Raw genomic sequence first — 18,248 nt, forward strand, 5'->3', positions numbered from 1 at the left:
CGAGTGCAAGTCGCGTCGGATGGAGTCATGTCAGAAAACACGCGACCCGTGCCCACCCATCGGATTGATAACGACTTAGGGCACCACCCTAAGTGACCCCGGGCACCACCTTCGGTCAGGAACCTAATGAATCGAACTAATGAGTTAGAAACACAATGCTATTGTGGGTGGTTCCTCTACTAATCAATCGAAAAATTACTAATGATATCCTCCCAACCTCCCTAACCCCCTAACCTCCCTAAACCCCTAACCTCCTAACCCCCTAACCCCCTAAAGGTCAACCATTAGTATTCCGCCTCCACCTGCGGCAGAGGCAATGACTTACAGAGAGTAGGCACGCCCCACCTTGAATTAGGCACGCCAAAGGTGGTGCCCGGGGTCACTTCGGGTGGTGCCCTAAGTCGTTATCATCGGATTTCCGCACACAAGGGTCTCGCGTTCAGGGACGACGTGTTTCAGGTTTTAGCATCTTCCTTTTTACTTGCCACGTGGCATTTACGAGCAATTGGGAGATAATGAAAAGAATGACGATGAGATATTCCCCCAAATGGCAAGTGGAGGTTCGTCTGCGAACGTCGTGAACACTACTATGGCAGGTGAAAAGGGTGAGTGAGTGGACCGCAAGAATGAAAGGCTGAAGAATCAGTAATATGTCCTATATGCAATCGTCTTGTCTCAGGAAACGATATCAACCTTCATCTTGACCTCCAATGTCCAGGTGCTCCCAATGCTGGACCCTCTCGTTCTCCCCCGCATTCGTCACGACAACCATCACAACAGAAGATAATATCATCTTCTCCTGATCTTGAAGGAAAGTCATCTTCTGGTGAACCCCCAAGACATATGGCCCCGGTCTTCGGAGTCAAGCGAAAGGTAATGAAAGTAGAAGATGACGATGGAGGATCCGTGCGTGCTCAAGAGACCAATGGCAGGGAAGAGAAAAAACCGAGAGTGAACCCTCTGTCTGCTAATCAACCGTCAGTCATCTGATCTGTCACATTTTGCTACAGCTCAAATGTAGCTTAGCGGAGAGATCAAGACCTTCATCACTACTCGCATATGTGGGCCAAGAAGATCTTGTTGGACCTGGTAGTTTACTGAGAGCAAGGATAGAAGCAGGTGAAGGAGTAGGTAGTTGTATACTCTGGGGTCCACCAGGAAGCGGTAAGACGTAAGCTCTTTCCGTTGACCTAGAGATATTTGTTGATTACCAGGACACTGGCAAGGTTGATCGCTAAGACCGCCAATGCGGATTTCAAAGAGCTCTCTGCTACCAGGTATGTCTTAGCCTTCAAGACCTCCAGACAACGGCTGATGAGACGTAGTTCCGGGACAGCGGACGTGAGACAAGTGTTTGAACAGGCCAAGAATCTTCTTAAACTCACCGGAAGGTGAGTCGTCTCTTGGTTTGGGTGTGTCAGCTGAGGTGTCAGAAAGACCATCTTGATGGTTGACGAGATCCATCGGTATTCCCATTCCTGACAAGATATAGGTGGGAAACTGACTGAGGAGGTTCAACAAGTCTCAACAGGACCTGTTTCTGCCTTATGTCGAGAATGGGTGGGTGCAGCTGATAGGTGCTACCACGGAGAATCCTTCTTTCAAAGTGAACGGGGCGTTGTTATCTCGTTGCCAGTGAGTTCGCTACACGTTTCCCTTACAATTTCAAACCACTGGTCATCCTCAAATGTTTCCATCTATGATCGTGTTCTCCTTCTTCTCCAGTGGTTCTCCCTTTCTGGCTCATCACTCGTAAACGCTATTCTGGTGGGCTAGACAAGGTCCTCTCCTGATTGAAGATCAAAGATGGTGGTAAGGATGAAATAAGTTGACAACCCAGAGTTTTCACACTATCCCCTCACACATCCAAAGACCTAGAGAAGATCCTTGACAACGCCCGTTCCTCCCTTTCCTCTCCTCCGCCACTTCCACCAGATCTTGTCCCCTTTTTGGCAGACATAGCAGATGGCGATGCCCGACAAGCCTTGAACGGTCTCGAGCTCGCCCTTTCAGCTAGTGAGGCTTTACCGCTTCCATCACCTCCCGAGAATATGGACCATCCTGATCGGGCTTCGGACGTGGACAAGCGAAACAAGGAGTTGATGGAGACTTTACGGAAAGGGCTAAGGAAGGGATATGATAGGAGTGGAGAGGAAAGATATGATATGATTTCTGCTTTGCATAAAAGTCTAAGGGGAAGCGATGGGAGTGCTGCCATGTATTGGCTTGCGAGGTGGGTCAAATCATCTCTGCATGTCGTTACTCATCTACCAACAAATTATCTTATTTAGACTTGTCAACATCATTACATAGCCCACTCTTGGAACATACGTGAGACTGTTGAAGTGTTGGACCAAAAAGTGGAACATCGCGTAGCTGACGTAGAAGGATGATCACAGGCGGAGAAGACCCTCTGTATATCGCCAGACGATTGATTGTTGTGGCTAGTGAAGATGTCGGCTTGGCGGATAATCATGCATTACCTTTAGTAAGCTTTTCATTTGTTGAGTACTCGCAATCAGCTAAACGAAAAGGCTATGGCAACATATCAGGCTTGTCAAGTTATCGGTTTACCAGAATGTAGGATTAACCTTGCTGTGAGTCACCATGTCTGTTCTCCTGTTGTCTCTGCGTACGCTATCGTCTGTCATCACCCACATTCTTACATTCCCTCACCCCTCGATCCCCGCGTTGAAGATGATCCAGGTGATTCGAGTTGTTTCTTCTCAGCAAAAAATTGACGTCCAACGTCTCATATTCTGTCAACTCAACCCCCTTCTCCCTTATATACCTCCCTAAACCACATTGTCCGGGGTACATACTCACGTGTGCGGCCCCAGAGAATTCCCCGTCCAACCCCAGCGTATCTGCATAACCACCCACAAGAGCTGGAAGGATTGAGAAACTCCTGTAAAATCATCGATGATGTAACTTGGAATGTATATCAAGCTGACAATCAGCATCTAGTAGCTTATCTTGCCGAATGTCCTAAATCCACTAGATCATATAACGCCTATAAACGAGCCGAAGCAATAGCCACTTCCCCACCTCTTCCTGGTGTCCCATTACAAATTCGTAATGCACCTACTAAACTAATGAAACAATTAGGGTATGGGAAAGAATATTCATATGATCCTGATTATGTTCATCCCGTTTGGAATGTGAGTTTCATTTAATTACCCCCTTCAGGCATCATCCGGTATTTTTCTATCATGCCTTATATCTCTAAACATCGTTTTCGTTCCTTGGATGACGATCTTCATCGTCTCAAGGAGATATGATTTTGGAGAACTGGAATTTGACGCAAAACGTCATAAGGAATTTGGACGTCGTGAAAGTACCTCATGGAATAAACCATTCTAGGATATTCTGAGGTTCTGGATGTCGATCTAGAGTTTTTGTGGGATTTAAGGGGAAAAAACAAGGCGAAAAGATCGATGGGAAATGTTGTGACAGAGTGGTGTGAAAGTTGACACAATAGGAATACCTTCCTTCATCTATCTCAAAACATTCTTCTTTATCACCTGACCTAGAGGAACATATCCTTCTTTCATCCGAAAATGAGATCAAGATGAAAGAATGGGATGAAGAGAAATTACGTATTTGGGAAAATGTCGTGAATCAAGGTCAACCATGGGAAGGGCGTCGCAAACGAGAAACATAATTACCATTCTGAATAAGACACGTAATTACCGTTCTGGAACAATATGTGTACTAGGAGTGCGCATACTCTTGCTCCATTCCCCCGGATACCGATATCTGCATCACGAAACACAGCCTGTCAAACAACTGAGTTGAATGTATACAGTATCACGGAATGAGGATGACTTCATAGAAATATCTTGGGATAACATGAACTGTCAATCATGATAAGGTGGACGAGTAGATGCAAGGATCAACAAAAGAGATATGCATGCATGTCACTGTCCGATCTGAGTACAAAGTTGCGAAGTATCAATTTGACATTTGTCATTGTGAGTCTTTCGAATCGTGAGGGATAAGTTGTGGTCGTAATGACTTCGTGAGATCGTCATGAGGCGTCCACGTTGGATTTGGGGAGCGATGAGTAATGAGTGATAGGGTAAGGGGAGGAGTTATGTGACGTTCATTCGGCTGGGTTGTCAGTCTACGCTACCACTATCGTTCATTTATCGTCCCCATATCAATCACCTTTACTATGGTTCGACAAAGGTGGAGATCATGAAAATCTGAAAGTGTATCCGGGCAGAAGTTTGGACATTACGACTTGAGAAGATTGAAATGAAAGTCAATAACAAGAGATAAACCAAGTCAACTACTCAATCCTCCACTCTACTCACCTAAAACCCTCTCGATAATCTTTCCTATAGCATCCTTTCTTTCCGAGAAATCACATCCATATTCCTCTTCCAACTGTTTCCTAACTCCCTTCTTTGTCAACTTGTCCAAGTCCGCACCTTGACAAATCCTTCTGATACTCAATTCCAATTGTCCGTCCGTCACTCCCGCTTGACCGAGAGACAAACCTGGAATAGCAACCTCAGGTAACATACCCGCACTAGGTTGATTCTGACCAGACGTTTGGATTTGATTGGAAAGTGAATAACTTGAACCTCTAGCTTGTGCTGGATCAAAATACGAATAACTTGATTGTCTGTCCGTTCCCCCTTGAGGTGGCATGGTTCCCATCTGACCCATTTGAATCATGGGTGGAGGAGGTTGATTATATATGCTTCCAGCGTAGAAAGATCGTTGATCAAAATTACCTGGAGGATGATATGAACCTGTCATACTACCTGCATAACCTGGGTGAGGAAGAGGATTGTATGACGATGGAGGTCTTGATGCCGCTCTGAGATCCACGTAGGATCCAGCGTGAGACATGTTACGCATGGGAGGTTCAAAGTTGTCTCCGCCGTAAGAAGAGGGAGCACGAGATCCGTATCCATATCCGTTTCCTGTGTGATCCTGGAAGGGGTGATCTTTCTGAGGAATGAAAGAGCCGTGTGAATGACTGGACTCATGGTCCCAAAGTTCGTTTCTGCACATCAGCGAGAACGCCAGCGAAGCCACGAGAGGGCGAGATGGAGGAGGGGTGATACACATAGAACGCGGAAGGGGAAAAGAAAGAGTCCACTCACTCATAGTCGTTCCACGATTTAAGTGGAATAGATCGAGGATCAAATTTACCTTCATCCTACTCATCAGCTATCGAACCGTAGTCAGTCAGTCGAGCTGGACATACGTGAATGACAAGCTTTTTGCCCTTTTCTCCGACAACTGCAAGTCAGTGCGAGAGCTGAAGATGGTGCATGTGACTCACCAAGACGAGTAGAACCCCACGAGAAATCGTCCATCCTCCAGAAGGAATACAAGGGGAGGAAGAATGAGAACACGGGGATAGCGAGGATGTAAACTGAAGTCAGCAAGTACCACACCAGTCATAATAAGCAGGTAGCGCCGTAACAGGGGGAACCGAGACGGATGAAGCAACGAAGACCCAAGCGGGGTTGGGACAGTAAAGACGTTCAACACTCACAGACCATCCAGGCAATCATGTCCCAACGCAGACGGAAAATGAAGACGAGTGCTTGCAGGCCGTAGATGGCAGCGAGCATGACGATGGATAGCGTTGGTATGGTGGCGTGATTGTGGGCTACCAGATAGACAAGATAGACGATCTGTGGGTCAGCGGGTGTTTCATTGCCTGACCAGTCTAATCTGGTATACCCTTGACCCGTGAAGAACTATGAAAGACCATCATAATGATGGAAAAGGTGGAATAAGACTATGAATGGACAAGTTCACATCAAGAAAGAAAGTACAGCATAAAAGGACACCTTGATAATGAGAAGCATGGAGTGAGGACATGAAATATCAGACCAACCGAGAAAGAACCGAAACAATGCGAGCCTTCCAAGTGATGAGGAGGACGGAGTAGAAGGTTAAGAGTATGACTTCGACCCAAGAATGAACAGAGAAACACTCACATAGGCCACAGTGACAGGAGCCACGATAGTCGATAACAAATCAATAAACACCACAAACCTCATACTGAAACAACAAAATCCACATAATTGTTCCAAAAACACCAACTCTGCTAAATTATGTACCGTCGAATTGATCCATCTTCTTCTTTGAGAAAGTAAAACTTTCGAAGAGTCCGGAGCGACAGTCTCTGCGTGTGCATCACGAACAAATTTGGTTTTGTATTTCGGGAAATGCTTCAGTACCAGAGTGGTGAGATATCTATCTTCTCCTAAATGAAGAAGGTTTTTAAGATGGAGAGTGTCGACTCTGTTCTCAGAGTAATCCTGAATGATTTGATTAGAGATGAAGAGTGGTTTGTGAGTGTCAGGAGTGCGGAGTCGGTACATGGAGAAACAACCTGGCAGACAGGTTATACTGCCGAACAAAGATTCGAAGGATTTGGCGAGGTGGTGGGAGATGAAATATTCGTACACCTGGGGTTTAGCTGTTATACTACTTTGAATGAACGAGTGGCGGCTGAAATATTCGATACGTGGGGCAAGAACGGTGTAGAGAGTAGAGCAGGGACAGGTGGATATTGAGAAGCACGAAATTGGGGGGGGGGGAGGTACAGGCAAAGGCAAGCCCATGGGAAGACAGCGAGCGGAACTCACTTGCGACATGGTCACAATAGACTGTTTAGCATTCGATATACTAGTCTCGCCACAAACGCCGATGATCTTCTTGTCATGTTGCATTCTATCGCCGTCAGTCTCATCATCCATACTCCGCTGAGTCGAGCGAGCCTTTGAAGTCCCTCAAGCCCAAGGACCAGTAGTCAGACACAGAAGATCTAGACAGGATCTAGACTACCTGTATTGCAAAAGTCCTCAGTTCAACCCAGAAAACTTAGAGTTGAGGGATGATTGAAATTATCGCTGTCGTAAGAATTCAATAGGGGATTCGTACAGAGCAGAGATGTGATGGGAACAAGACGAGAAGACTCACGCAGCGACCAGCCGATTCAATGACAACTTCTCAACGGTAGTATCGGCATCCACCATGAAGATGTACTCGTAGAATGACGGATTCACCCCGATGACATTCTTGATCTGATGATACATTTCCAATTCCAGGGGGTTCATGGGGGCATTGAAGTGGACCTAAGTGTCAGCACGTATTGCAATACGATCTCCCCACCAGCACGTCCTCCTATTCTCCCATGTACTTCCGACTCTCGGTAGCAACCTCACCTACACGTCGGAAGAGGCACAGATAGATGCGAGGGATACAATTAGGACCTATAACGAGCCGTCGAAAGGAATGACGTATGAGCAAAGGGAGTGACTGAGTTGGATGGAGAGACCCGCAGGAGCTAGAGAGACAGATATGTGCAGGGAGACAAGGCGTGTGTATTCAAAGCGGCACAGAGAAAAGACAAGGGGACTGGGGAGAAAAGGAGAACAGAAAACCGACCCACCTTATTCAAAAAGTGCATCAAGATCATCTGCGAATCCCTCTTTCCTCTATTACCAGGTTTTGGTCTTTCCGTAGGTTTACCGACTTTAACAACTACCAAATAAGGTACTATATGACCTGCAGTCTCATATAACCCAGCATATATTTTCCCCATATTATGTTGTTTAGCACCTTCTCCCAAACTTTGAAAACTCAGAGGTTCAGGATCTTGATGTCCTTCCACACCCAAGATATCAAGGACGATACCAGGTGTAGATTTATCGTTCCCATAACCTTTGATATTCCCATCACAAATGATTACCAAAAGTTTTCTCTTGTCATCATATTCCAATCGCACTAAGGAATCGATTGTACGTCGAAGTGATTCTTCTCCTTCTGTATAACAAGGGACTTGACAAATGACGAATTTATCTGGTTTTTCCGGTGCTCGGGACGAAGAGAAATGAATAGCGGCGAGGAATTTGAAACCGATGATAGCCACCATGATACAGGATAAAGCTAAAAGGATGTAAGTGCTAAATTGACATTGGGGACTATCTCGGGTATCGAGTTTACCAATGATGAAAAGATTTCGAAGACAAACTTTTTGGTTGTTGACTACGTCGGAACCGATGGTACCTGATAAATTATCCAGAAGGGTAGTTATATCTTTTCCGGAATTATAAGTGAACAAAGAGACAACCTCTGGTGACATGAATTGTCTATCTGCTTGATCTTGAGCAGTTAAATTGACTCCGTTTGGAGTCTTCAATCCTCCACCATTTTGTTGGATATAAGTGGTGAGTTCGTATACAAGGTTATTGTACACTCCGACGGCTCGTCCGGCGTTAGCCATGTTCTTGAGATCTTTCTTCGTATATCCCATGAAACCCACACGGTACCGATAACGTAACATGATCATCTGTTCGGCGTACCAATCAGGACGAGAGTCGTTGGTGAAAGCACGAAAATCGTGGTACTGGCTGTATGGATCCGACGTGTTGGTCGTATCCAAGGTCACCCAAGGACTCAGCGAGCCGGTGGTTCCTTGACACAGCGCATTCACTTGAACGGGGAACAGGTGGGAAGCGTCGAGACCACCATATTGGAGGACCGATTTGGTCGGGACTACCGATACAGCGGTAAGATGAGTAGTAGCGAAAGTAGATAAATCAAATACCTCCCCACGGATCGACACAAAGGCATTGTTGGGATTGAGTTTTGTCGAATGACTGGCCAGTTCGGAAGAACTGTAGACATGTTGTGTGGGACAGATGATAGGACCAAGGAAAGCAATGACGAAAACGGTGCATCCACAGATGAACCAGATGATGAGGTTGATGGTGAGCTTCTCTCGCCAAGCTTGCCGGATATCTTGCCGTTTCATCCCGCCAAGTTTGTTGAGCATAAAGTTGGGTATCCAAAATGTGAGCATAGTGCAGAGCAAAACCCATCGTCGACGAGCAGCCGATTCACGGTATTCTTCCGTTATCTCCCCGTCTTGCGGCTCCTCGTCAAGGACATCCTTCTCGTCTTTGTGATCCATATCACGGAACATGTTGCGAGAAGGAGCGTAAGTCTCTGTACCAACGTTAGACATGGTGTCATATTGACTGGCCACCTGACTCGGGGCAAAACCCCGGGTGCGGTCGAGGTCGTCAAGGGATTCTTGAGGCAAGGGTTGAGCATATTGCACCAGGGGGAGGGCAACGGACGAATCCTGTGCTGAGTATGGCAGCTGACCGAGGGCTGGGGAGTGGATGGGGGAAACGTCCTTGGAGTATGGAGAGAAAGGGTCGACCTTAAGATCTCCAGAGGTATTTTCGCGCTCGGTGTATTTCGGCCTCTCGCTAGGCTCCTGAGAGCGGAGTCGATCTTCAAATCGTTGAAAGACGGAATGGGATAAGAAGACCTAGTCATCAGTCAATGATAGGAGATGGCTAGATGCTCACGGTAGTCGTCCCGATCCCCATATCCAGATCTTTCAGCCCCAGCTTCTCCTTCAACTCATGCAGCTGCTGCGCGCTCGTCTTCTCGCTGTCCACACCATTCAGAGTTAACTCTTCAGCGTATCTCTCGCAAGCCTCAGCGTGACTCATACGAACCTCATAACACATCTGCAACCTTTGGGCCATCTCTGTCAAGCCGATACTTCGTATCTGCGCCTTGACACTTCGAGTCTCCACCTGTGAGGGAAGCTGAGAATCGTTGGGTCGAACACAAAAGGCGAACCAGGGTTGTGCTTGATCGAAAGTGCCCAGTAAGGTATCTAAAGCGGCTCGATGTTGCCCAGCCACACACTGCATCTCCTTCTCTGCTCCAGCAGGAGCTTCATCGTTTCCACCTCCAACTTGGTCATCTTCCTCCTCCTCGGTCACCGCAGTCAGCCTTGGACCCTTCTTCCGACGAGTGGAAGGTGCCCGCATAGGGCGGACGGGCTGTTGAGCAGCGACGATAGTGTCATCATTCCTGGGATGGGCTTGAGTGGTCATTGCCTTGGACGAGAACAACCCTTTGATGAAGGGATTGTTCGAACCTTGATCTTCACCAACAGCGCCGGGAGTACCCTTCAGAAGACGGAGGATGTCCGCACTTGTCTCATTTGCATTGCGTTCAAGGAAGTTTTCGGTGGAATAGGTGACAGCGCCAGAATAGTGGTTGATCGTGAAACTCGAACCCGCTTGACGACTGGTATCTCCCAGAGAAAACGAAGCATGGACGGTATGTCTCTTGCCTAATGCCTCAAGGAAGCTTGCTTCGGACTTTTTCTTCCTCGCCTGGTCGTCCATGATGTGGATCACACCACCTTTTGGATCAGCAAGCATCTTGAGACATTCCGAGTTATCATAGTAAGGTAGACGTGATATCGGTAATCGTTCTCTAGACGCCTCCTCGAAAGGAACCTCATGTAGTCGATGCAAAGTCCAATTTTGTAGTTTTTCGTTGGCGAAATTGAAGCAAAATTGATCGACGGAATTGACAGCCGACGTGAGACCGGCATTGTTCTGAGGTCCAGGAAGGTCAAGTAAGGCGATGAAAGAGCCGAAGGAGTCTCGGCACAGCTTTTGGTTGATGTGTTCGTTGAGCCAAGAGAAGAGAAGGGAATATAATGTTCTCGCCAGTTCATCCCGAACATCCTCGGCCTGTTGGGGATCGAGGAACGTGGTGCAGACTTCTTTTCGGATGAGGAGTGTCTTGAAGGAGAAGAGCTCTGCGAGAAGGTCGGCATGTATACCAAGGAATTCAGCGACGGTATTGAGGACATCGAGGTTATCGACGATGGCTCCTTCGTGCATGGAACGGTCACCGCTAAACTGCAAGTTTCCGATGTGCAAGATGGCTGCCAATAGCTGACATACTTGTGCAACCAGTCGTGTTGAAAGTCCGACGGCTCTGAAGGCTTGTTTCAGTTGCTCGAATCTCTGTTCGTCTGATACGCCCGTTCGACGAACCCGACCTCTGAGGTAGTGATAATCGTTTACGTGGCCTAATTTGAGGAAAGACTTTTCCTCGCCGACAATGCCAGAAACGAGGTAGTAAAAGACATGAAAGTTACGCTCGCCGGTGGCAGGTGGTTGTGATACTCGAGATCTCTCAAAATAGTATTCGATAGTCTTAAGCCCTTCAAGTCGACCACGATCGTTGAACTGTAGTTCGGTGTAGTTGCCGAATCTGGAGGCGTTGTCGTTGGAAAGAGTGTGAGCGTTACCAAACGATTCAAGAATGAACTGCACAGTCAGCTTCGATACGATATATGTGCTGTGTGACTCACTTCTGCATTGGCAACTTGTGGTCCGACCTTTGCCCCTTTTCTGCCTGGACTGGCGACGCTGACTTCTGAGATGGCCTTGACTGCGAGTCTCCGCATTTCTGTTTTTCCCGATCCGGATGCGCCACTAAATATGTCAGATGTGATCATTGGGTGGAATGACGATACTTACTTCAAGACCATGATCTGATCTTGTCTCGTTCGACGCATGTTATAGTACGCCGATAATGCCAGTCGGAAGATGTGTGGACCCAAACGTTCTTTGTTGCCAGACGCATCTTCAACGGCGTTCCGATGATATTCGGCGACATAGTCTTGTAGAGGAGCATCTCCATTGACTGGGAGATAAGTTAAAGGGTTTACGGAGACAAGGGCGGAGGAAGAGAGGGCGGTGTAAGGTTGTGATGCTAGATAACGTTCACGAAGGGTAGCTACGATGGTGTCTTCTGCTACTGATGGTAAAGCGCTGTGAAGATTTAGCAAATGATTTGGTTGTGAGAGGGATGATTGGGACATACCAGAGATCGGTGGTGAGTTCGAAACGGGAAGTGAAGCGTTTGGAAGCTTCACTCATGTTGTTGACAGCGGGCGGGCAGTGGTGAGTTGTGTCTCACCGATTGGTGTCTTGGAGTGACGATGAGAGCAATGCCTCAAGGTCACTTTGCCACTCGGTGGCAGGGGAGATGGGAGGGATGAAAAGACCTAAGTGTCAAGAGACTGAGTCATGTGTATGAAGAGGATAAGGAAGGGGATAGTTGATATGTAAAAGTGACAAAGGGGCAAAGGCATGACGAATAGTCAAAGTGCGGAACCATCTTTTCGTTTTCCTTTAGTGGCTGTGCCAGCAAGAAGAGGCTCGTGCGCCCATGCGGCATGCAACATGCAACATTGCTACGTATGAGTATATGAGACTTGATCATACGTTGCCCACCGTTGACCATGTCTTCTGAGGATACCTCTTGTTCAGGGATGTATGTTTAGAAGGTGGGCGATGGACTAGCTCTTACCCACAGCATCCCTATGGTCAGAACGTCAAGCTCTCTCTGTTTGGCTGTTGCTTCAGATCGAGCGATCGACCTCCACCCTATCGCCGCAACCACAGGTAGGTTACGTAAACTTAGCGTTCATACCCTCTGAACAAATTTCCCTGGCGTTTTATCCGTCGTCCTCCCTCCCTCCCTCTCTCCCAAAAGGCCTTCATCTCCTGTCTGACTTGATCTCAGTCGCTTGTGAAAACCATACATCATGGTACGTTTCCATCATGGTGATGAGCTAGAGATGCTGACCGACAGAATCGAACGTGAGCCTGCGAATCTCGAGTTGTCCGTCGTGATGCTAATTCTCAAGTGTCCTCTACGTTTCCGGTTTCTCTAGCCATCTACGTGCCAAGGACCTGGCTTACGAATTCGAGCGTTACGGTCGTTTGATCAGGTGTGACATTCCTGCTCTCAAAACGCCTTCAGCCACTCGTGAGTAGGCCCATCTAATATGTCGTCAATCCTTTTTTTCCAATCCTATCCCCGATATCTCCTGTTTCTCGTTGAGCATGGACATGTCTTATTTGAGACCTCGGATACCATTCCGTCCTCGAGCAATGATACGGAAACGATGGCGATGTGCGACACCCTGCGTGATGTTCGATAATTGTCGAATCTTTCCTCAATCGTGACGGTATCACGGGCGAGTCGGATAATATCGTATATTATTGGGTTTTCGGTCGAGCGAACCTATGAACGACCGTCTTTTATCCTTCCCTCGTCCAGTCTGGCGACGCTTCCTCGATAATCAAGACGAACGCTCACACGACCGACAGCTTTCGCTTTCGTAGAATTCCGTCGTGATGTAGACGCTGAAGAGGCATATTACGACATGTGAGTTGATTTTTCGCCTTGACAATGTTCAATTATGTTGATTCATAGGCATGGAAGGTCCATTGATGGAAGGAGGATCACCGTGCAATGGGCAAAAAAGCCTCCAAGTTCTGCCTGGAGGCACGATGGGTAAGCTCTTGTTTCAATTCTCAATCCCACCATCCATTTCTTACACAAACATCATGCAGAAGATTCGGAAGAGTCATTGGAGGAATGCTAACGCACAGCGCTCCAGACAGACGTGATCGTGAATACGACCGTCGTCGTTCTCCACCTCCACCTCCTCCTCGTCGCTCTCCCTCGCCTAGGAGAGACGATCGTTATCGCGATGATCGTCGAGACCGCGATAGAGAAGTAGAAAAACGCAGGTCTCTCTCCCCCCGTAGGGAAGATAAACCAGACAAGGATGTCAAACCTGATGTAGAACCAACGGTTGACAAAGTGAGAAGCCCATCTCCGAAGCCTACGAATGGGAATGGTAATGAAGGACATGTTGAAGACAAGGAGGATGACCGTGAACGTAGGGATGATTGAGGGGAGGCTGCACGAGTGAGGTCAAAATCAAGATCATGCGTTACTGAAAAGGAGGACAATGTGGGATGAAGGAGTTTCATATCTTTAGTCTGCAGGCGATGAAATCGAGTGTCTTCGATCAGTGGTGCTTGTTGCATGTTGCATGCGGGACAAGGTCAAAGCCTTGTTGGTCCCCTTTTGGTCTGAATCTGTAACTAGAGCTCAGACAGTGTGGACGGGCTGTAGCTGGTAGCTGTACAGAGTGAGTAAGGAAATAATGTCCCCTAACTACGGGTCTTGATAAAGTGGACATGTGGAGAGGAAGGAAAGACGTCATCATCGTCGCGGCCGCGGCCGGGCAGTCGGGCTACTCAACTCACTATTCCAAACTTAGACAACCCATCCATCCTCTCTCTCCCTTCTCACAAAACTAGAACATAACACAACCCCTCATGTGGTACTAGGTACTAGGTACTGAACATGCCTATCCCTCGAACCACTTACAGTCAAACCATGTCACATCCAAACAGATCATCAGCAATGAACGCTCGCTCTCCACATTCCCCTTCCTCTCCTTCTCCTCCGCCCCTCCCTTCCCGTCCATCCACTTCTTCACACACTTCCTTCACCTCTACAACATCCCATCCATCCTTTCCTTCTACCTCAACTCGACCATCATACACATCTACATCTCAGAACCACCTCCCGGAATCCCGTTTGGACGCACTTTATAAAACCTCCTCTTTTTTCACTTCTAAAGCTAAAACCGCGTTAGCTCTAGCAAAGACTTATGCTCAGTATCCAGCTGGAGAAGGCGAGGGTAAAAAAGCAACATGGGAAGAATGGATCAGAGATTGGACTACTTCTGGTGAGACTAAAAGAAGTGGCATGGGGAAAGAGGAGGTGCATCTTTTACCGGGATGGGCGGTGAGGCGATATAGGGAAAAGAAAGGGGCAGAAGGGGAAGGTATGTTGAAGTATTGTCTTTTTTATCTCATCTCAATCTCTGAGTCAAGACTACAAGTACTCTTCGAGAGAAGATCTCGTGCGAGGGGCTGGTGGGGCATGGTTGAGATGAGGAATGAAAGGGGGATCGCTCGTTTGTTATGGATCTTGATATGCGGAATACTGATGATCAGGAGCACAACCTTTTGACCTCCATCTTTGGGTATCAGGTTATGCTATCTTATCTCGAGATCTCTCTGAAGCTTCAAGAACACAACGAGCTATTGTATCTCTTGCTAAACGTGAGTCGCTCGCACTGTGTTCTCAAAAGTCCTCCTTTTATCAACTTCTGTCCCTTCACCATACTGTCCACCTCGATCCACCTCGGTTCACTTTATTATCCAATCATAATTTAAGTGATTCTGACGCTCAGGCTATGCTGCTCTATCAAGAGTATTGACTTCCAACCCTTCTTCATCCCCCACCACTCCCCTCACCGCATCACCGCAAGAAGAGCTTGACGAGGAATCCGGTGGACTCTCTTCTGTTACTCCTGCCCCTCCCTCCACTTCCTCGACTCCTCTACCACCATCTTCTGTCAACAATTCCATATCCCCACCTAAGACTTCACCACTTCAATCTCACATCGAAGACCAGCCAGCACGGATTAGCAGCACGGATATCGCTTTCGCCCTTCCTGGAGCGTTACAACTAGCCAGGGAAAACCTCGATCGACGATTGTCTCCATTTTGGAGCAAGAGTCTTGCTTATCGTCCACTCTCCATTTCCGTATATTCATCCCCTCCTCCCTATGCATCCCACCCTAAGTTTGTTGATCCATCAAACACATCAGATTTTTCGACGTCAAAGGACGAAAACGACGAACCACTTTTACAAGTCCAAAGTACTACTGACAGCCAAGGTCATTTTGCCCATCATCTCGTCATTCCTTGGGAAAGATTAGCGGTACATCCCCCTTCTTTACCTATGGTCTTTGATGAAGGAGAACAACCGTGGATATTGAGAGTCAAGGCGGTTATGAAGCCCGTAGAAGTACAGTCTAATCAGCCTGGGGAAAGGAGTAGAGGTAGTTCGCCTCCTTCATCTCTTGGGAATGAAACGAATGTGAGGCCGAGGTTTGTAGCTCCAGCAGGGAGAATTCATTCTGCTCCTACGTCTGTCACGTCTTCCATTAGGGATGACCCTTTGATTGGTGACAGAAACTCGAAAAAGGACGACGTCAATTCATTATCCACTCGACTAAATCAAGCCGTGTTACAGCCTGCCTCTCGACCCGGCCAGAATATGACTACATACCCAGGCGTGAACTCTACGACCAGACCTCAAAGTACCGAGGCAAGTATCGCTGTGGCTGTGAACCGTGATGGGGGAGTAAGGATATTATCAGATTTGGTAAGTTAGGTATGGCCACATGCCCATGCTTTCTGTCTCTTTTCTCCTCTGTCCCCGCCAGTCAATGCCTCAGAGTAGGGATCTGTGAAGGGATGTGCTGATGTACAGGACGATACCATCAAGCATTCTGATATCTTAGCTGGACCACGGGAAACTTTCAGGTGAGCTGACAAGCCCAAGAATCTCTAAGGGAAGGTGCTGACTAGAAGGAATGTCTTCTGTCGACCCCTGGAAGAGATCTGCGTTCCAGGTACCAACAGCATGTTTCAAGCTGCCGAGTCGGCTGGGGCTGCTGGCTTTCATTTTGTTGTAAGTTTGACTACTGAGATGGGGGTCATGAAATGCTGAAAGATAGTCTAACTCGCCTTTTGAACTTTTACCCTCTATCACGGCTTTTCTTCATACTCATCGATTTCCCTCTTTCTATTCATTGAAGGTGTGTGTCAATCTAACTTTTCCTATTCCTTGTCCATTGAACTTGCATTTCAAGGGGGCTATCTCCCTCCACCTGCTGCTTCTGGTACCCTCGGTTATTTGCCTCTTTCACCCTCATTCCTTTCCACAGTTCCCCACTCTCGATAGACTGCTCCGGATCCTAATACACACCCGACATGGAAGGAGGGAGCACAGTCTTGTGAGTGATACTGACTTGCAGCTCAAATTCTACGGCGGCCGATCTATCCTCACCTCCTTATTCGAATCCCCCGCTGATCGAAAGCGCGCCTCTATTCTAGACATTTTCGCCACCTTTTCCAACGCCCGTTTCATCTTATTTGGTGATTCAGGCGAACAAGATTTAGAATTATATCTCTCCATAGCGCAAGAACGTCCTGGCCAAGTATTAGCGATTTTCATTAGGGATATCACTTCTGAACGTGCGGATAAATTCCGGAATCTACCTCTTGTTCCTCCAAAAACGACCTTACCCCTAATCTCATCGGCATCGTCTTTACCCCTTGTCCCTTCGAGAGCGATTCCACTCAATATCTCTACAAAGACAAACGATACTGATAGTTTCCAAGAAGGTGCAAGTATATCCCAAGAAGGTATGAACAGTCGGTCATCTAGTAGACGAGGATCAATCTCGACAGACGATACGACAACGGAAGAGATTCAAGCGTTGACCGCTGCTCAACAGAAGATTTTGAAGAGAGCTGCGTTATGGGAAAGTAGGGTGGAAAGAGCTTGGAAAGAAGTTCCGGATGGTGTGGAATTGGTCTTTTGGAAAGATGTGGTTGAGATACATGATAAAGTAGTGGCTTTGGTCCGGTTGTATAGATAGTCTCGAAGGTACTCACTCGTACAAGTGCAGTACTTTTTTCTCCGTCATTGTGTTTTTCATTGTATCTCGGGCTTTCCGTCAACCAGATTATTACATAGTCGGATGACTGGACGGCCGTAAGCTGTATCATCTGAATTCGGTCATGTGAATCATATAGCACTTTAGCAACAATGGAAAGTATTCAAGACAAAGAAGAAAAAGACTTCGCCACATGATCAGAGACTTGTAAGCGAGCGATCCGTGCCTGAAATTCACACCTCCGTCCATTCCATTCCATCTCGTCCATGGTCCATTCTCCACCTCATCCACCTTCATTCACCTTTCTCTAGACTTGTCATTCCCTATCTGTTCATTTCTCTCCTCACTATAGGATTCAAAACTCTATGACAGATTGATAATTCCTCTATTTGGATAAGATAAGGGAATGGGCAAAATGACAAATTTGATAGAAAGTAAGTACATAGTTAACATTTCGTTTTGTTGAAATCATCTCTCATTTCTTTATGATCTTCCAAACAGTAGCATGACGTCCTTCCCCATTTCCCTCTTCTCTGGTTGAGTGTTTTGTATTGCATTCACCATGAAATCTACAGTAACATGGTATCTCACCAACATCAAACGTTACCATCATATAACCATTAACATTCCTCTTTTCCTTTTGATTGGCCTCACATACTTGAATCTTTTCACATCATTATCACATACAGTCAAATTTGATAAATTTCGTTTTGGAAGTTTGGATATCATCCAAGATATCTAGATGTTGTTGTTGTTGTCTTTTTTGATTGAAGGTACATTCAGAGATGTAGAATGATAAAAGGGGGTTAGTGAAGTTGAAGGAGTGAGATGATAGACTTGTTATGTGAAATGATTGGGATATGATGTGAGAGTGAGGGAAGAGGAAGAGGAAGGTAATTGAATGGAGCTGACGATATAGTAAATGTTAAACATGCTTCTAAAGTATATCCTATAACTGTGGATTTAGAAAAAGATGCAAAGGTTTTAAAAGAGGTAGTGAGTGAGACTGTAGGAGTTCCAGTAGGTACGT

The 18,248-nt window shown here is 46.8% G+C and overlaps 4 protein-coding genes across 4 annotated transcripts; 3 read left to right on the forward strand and 1 right to left on the reverse strand.

Moving 5' to 3' along the window:
- Positions 1-547: 547 nt before the first annotated feature.
- On the forward strand, positions 548-3,930 carry TREMEDRAFT_71878 (uncharacterized protein; the record flags this gene model as incomplete). The annotated part of the gene is made up of 12 exons (XM_007005505.1): positions 548-605; positions 647-977; positions 1,022-1,171; positions 1,215-1,277; positions 1,326-1,391; positions 1,434-1,466; positions 1,513-1,635; positions 1,841-2,233; positions 2,389-2,488; positions 2,535-2,597; positions 2,961-3,161; positions 3,482-3,930. 12 exons carry the CDS (start codon positions 548-550, stop codon positions 3,662-3,664), a joined length of 1,764 nt encoding a protein of 587 aa, XP_007005567.1. The 3' UTR covers positions 3,665-3,930.
- A 196-nt stretch (positions 3,931-4,126) lies between these two features.
- TREMEDRAFT_74136 (uncharacterized protein) lies at positions 4,127-11,750 on the reverse strand (the record flags this gene model as incomplete). The annotated part of the gene is made up of 14 exons (XM_007005506.1): positions 4,127-4,137; positions 4,320-5,020; positions 5,121-5,176; positions 5,225-5,259; positions 5,303-5,395; positions 5,519-5,660; positions 5,970-6,443; positions 6,624-6,708; positions 6,958-7,112; positions 7,430-9,319; positions 9,360-11,135; positions 11,180-11,303; positions 11,349-11,642; positions 11,695-11,750. The coding sequence occupies 14 exons, from the start codon at positions 11,748-11,750 to the stop codon at positions 4,127-4,129; spliced, it is 5,892 nt and encodes a 1,963-aa protein (XP_007005568.1).
- Positions 11,751-12,421: 671 nt separating this feature from the next.
- On the forward strand, positions 12,422-13,581 carry TREMEDRAFT_63150 (uncharacterized protein; the record flags this gene model as incomplete). The annotated part of the gene is made up of 6 exons (XM_007005387.1): positions 12,422-12,424; positions 12,469-12,476; positions 12,524-12,645; positions 12,990-13,047; positions 13,096-13,176; positions 13,275-13,581. The coding sequence occupies 6 exons, from the start codon at positions 12,422-12,424 to the stop codon at positions 13,579-13,581; spliced, it is 579 nt and encodes a 192-aa protein (XP_007005449.1).
- Positions 13,582-14,073: 492 nt separating this feature from the next.
- Positions 14,074-17,200, forward strand: TREMEDRAFT_63151 (uncharacterized protein; the record flags this gene model as incomplete). The annotated part of the gene is made up of 7 exons (XM_007005388.1): positions 14,074-14,527; positions 14,700-14,807; positions 14,939-15,918; positions 16,027-16,079; positions 16,128-16,227; positions 16,274-16,354; positions 16,574-17,200. 7 exons carry the CDS (start codon positions 14,074-14,076, stop codon positions 17,198-17,200), a joined length of 2,403 nt encoding a protein of 800 aa, XP_007005450.1.
- Positions 17,201-18,248: the final 1,048 nt, after the last annotated feature.

Source organism: Tremella mesenterica (assembly GCF_000271645.1).
Source record: "Tremella mesenterica DSM 1558 unplaced genomic scaffold TREMEscaffold_7, whole genome shotgun sequence".
Lineage (NCBI taxonomy): Eukaryota > Fungi > Basidiomycota > Tremellomycetes > Tremellales > Tremellaceae > Tremella > Tremella mesenterica.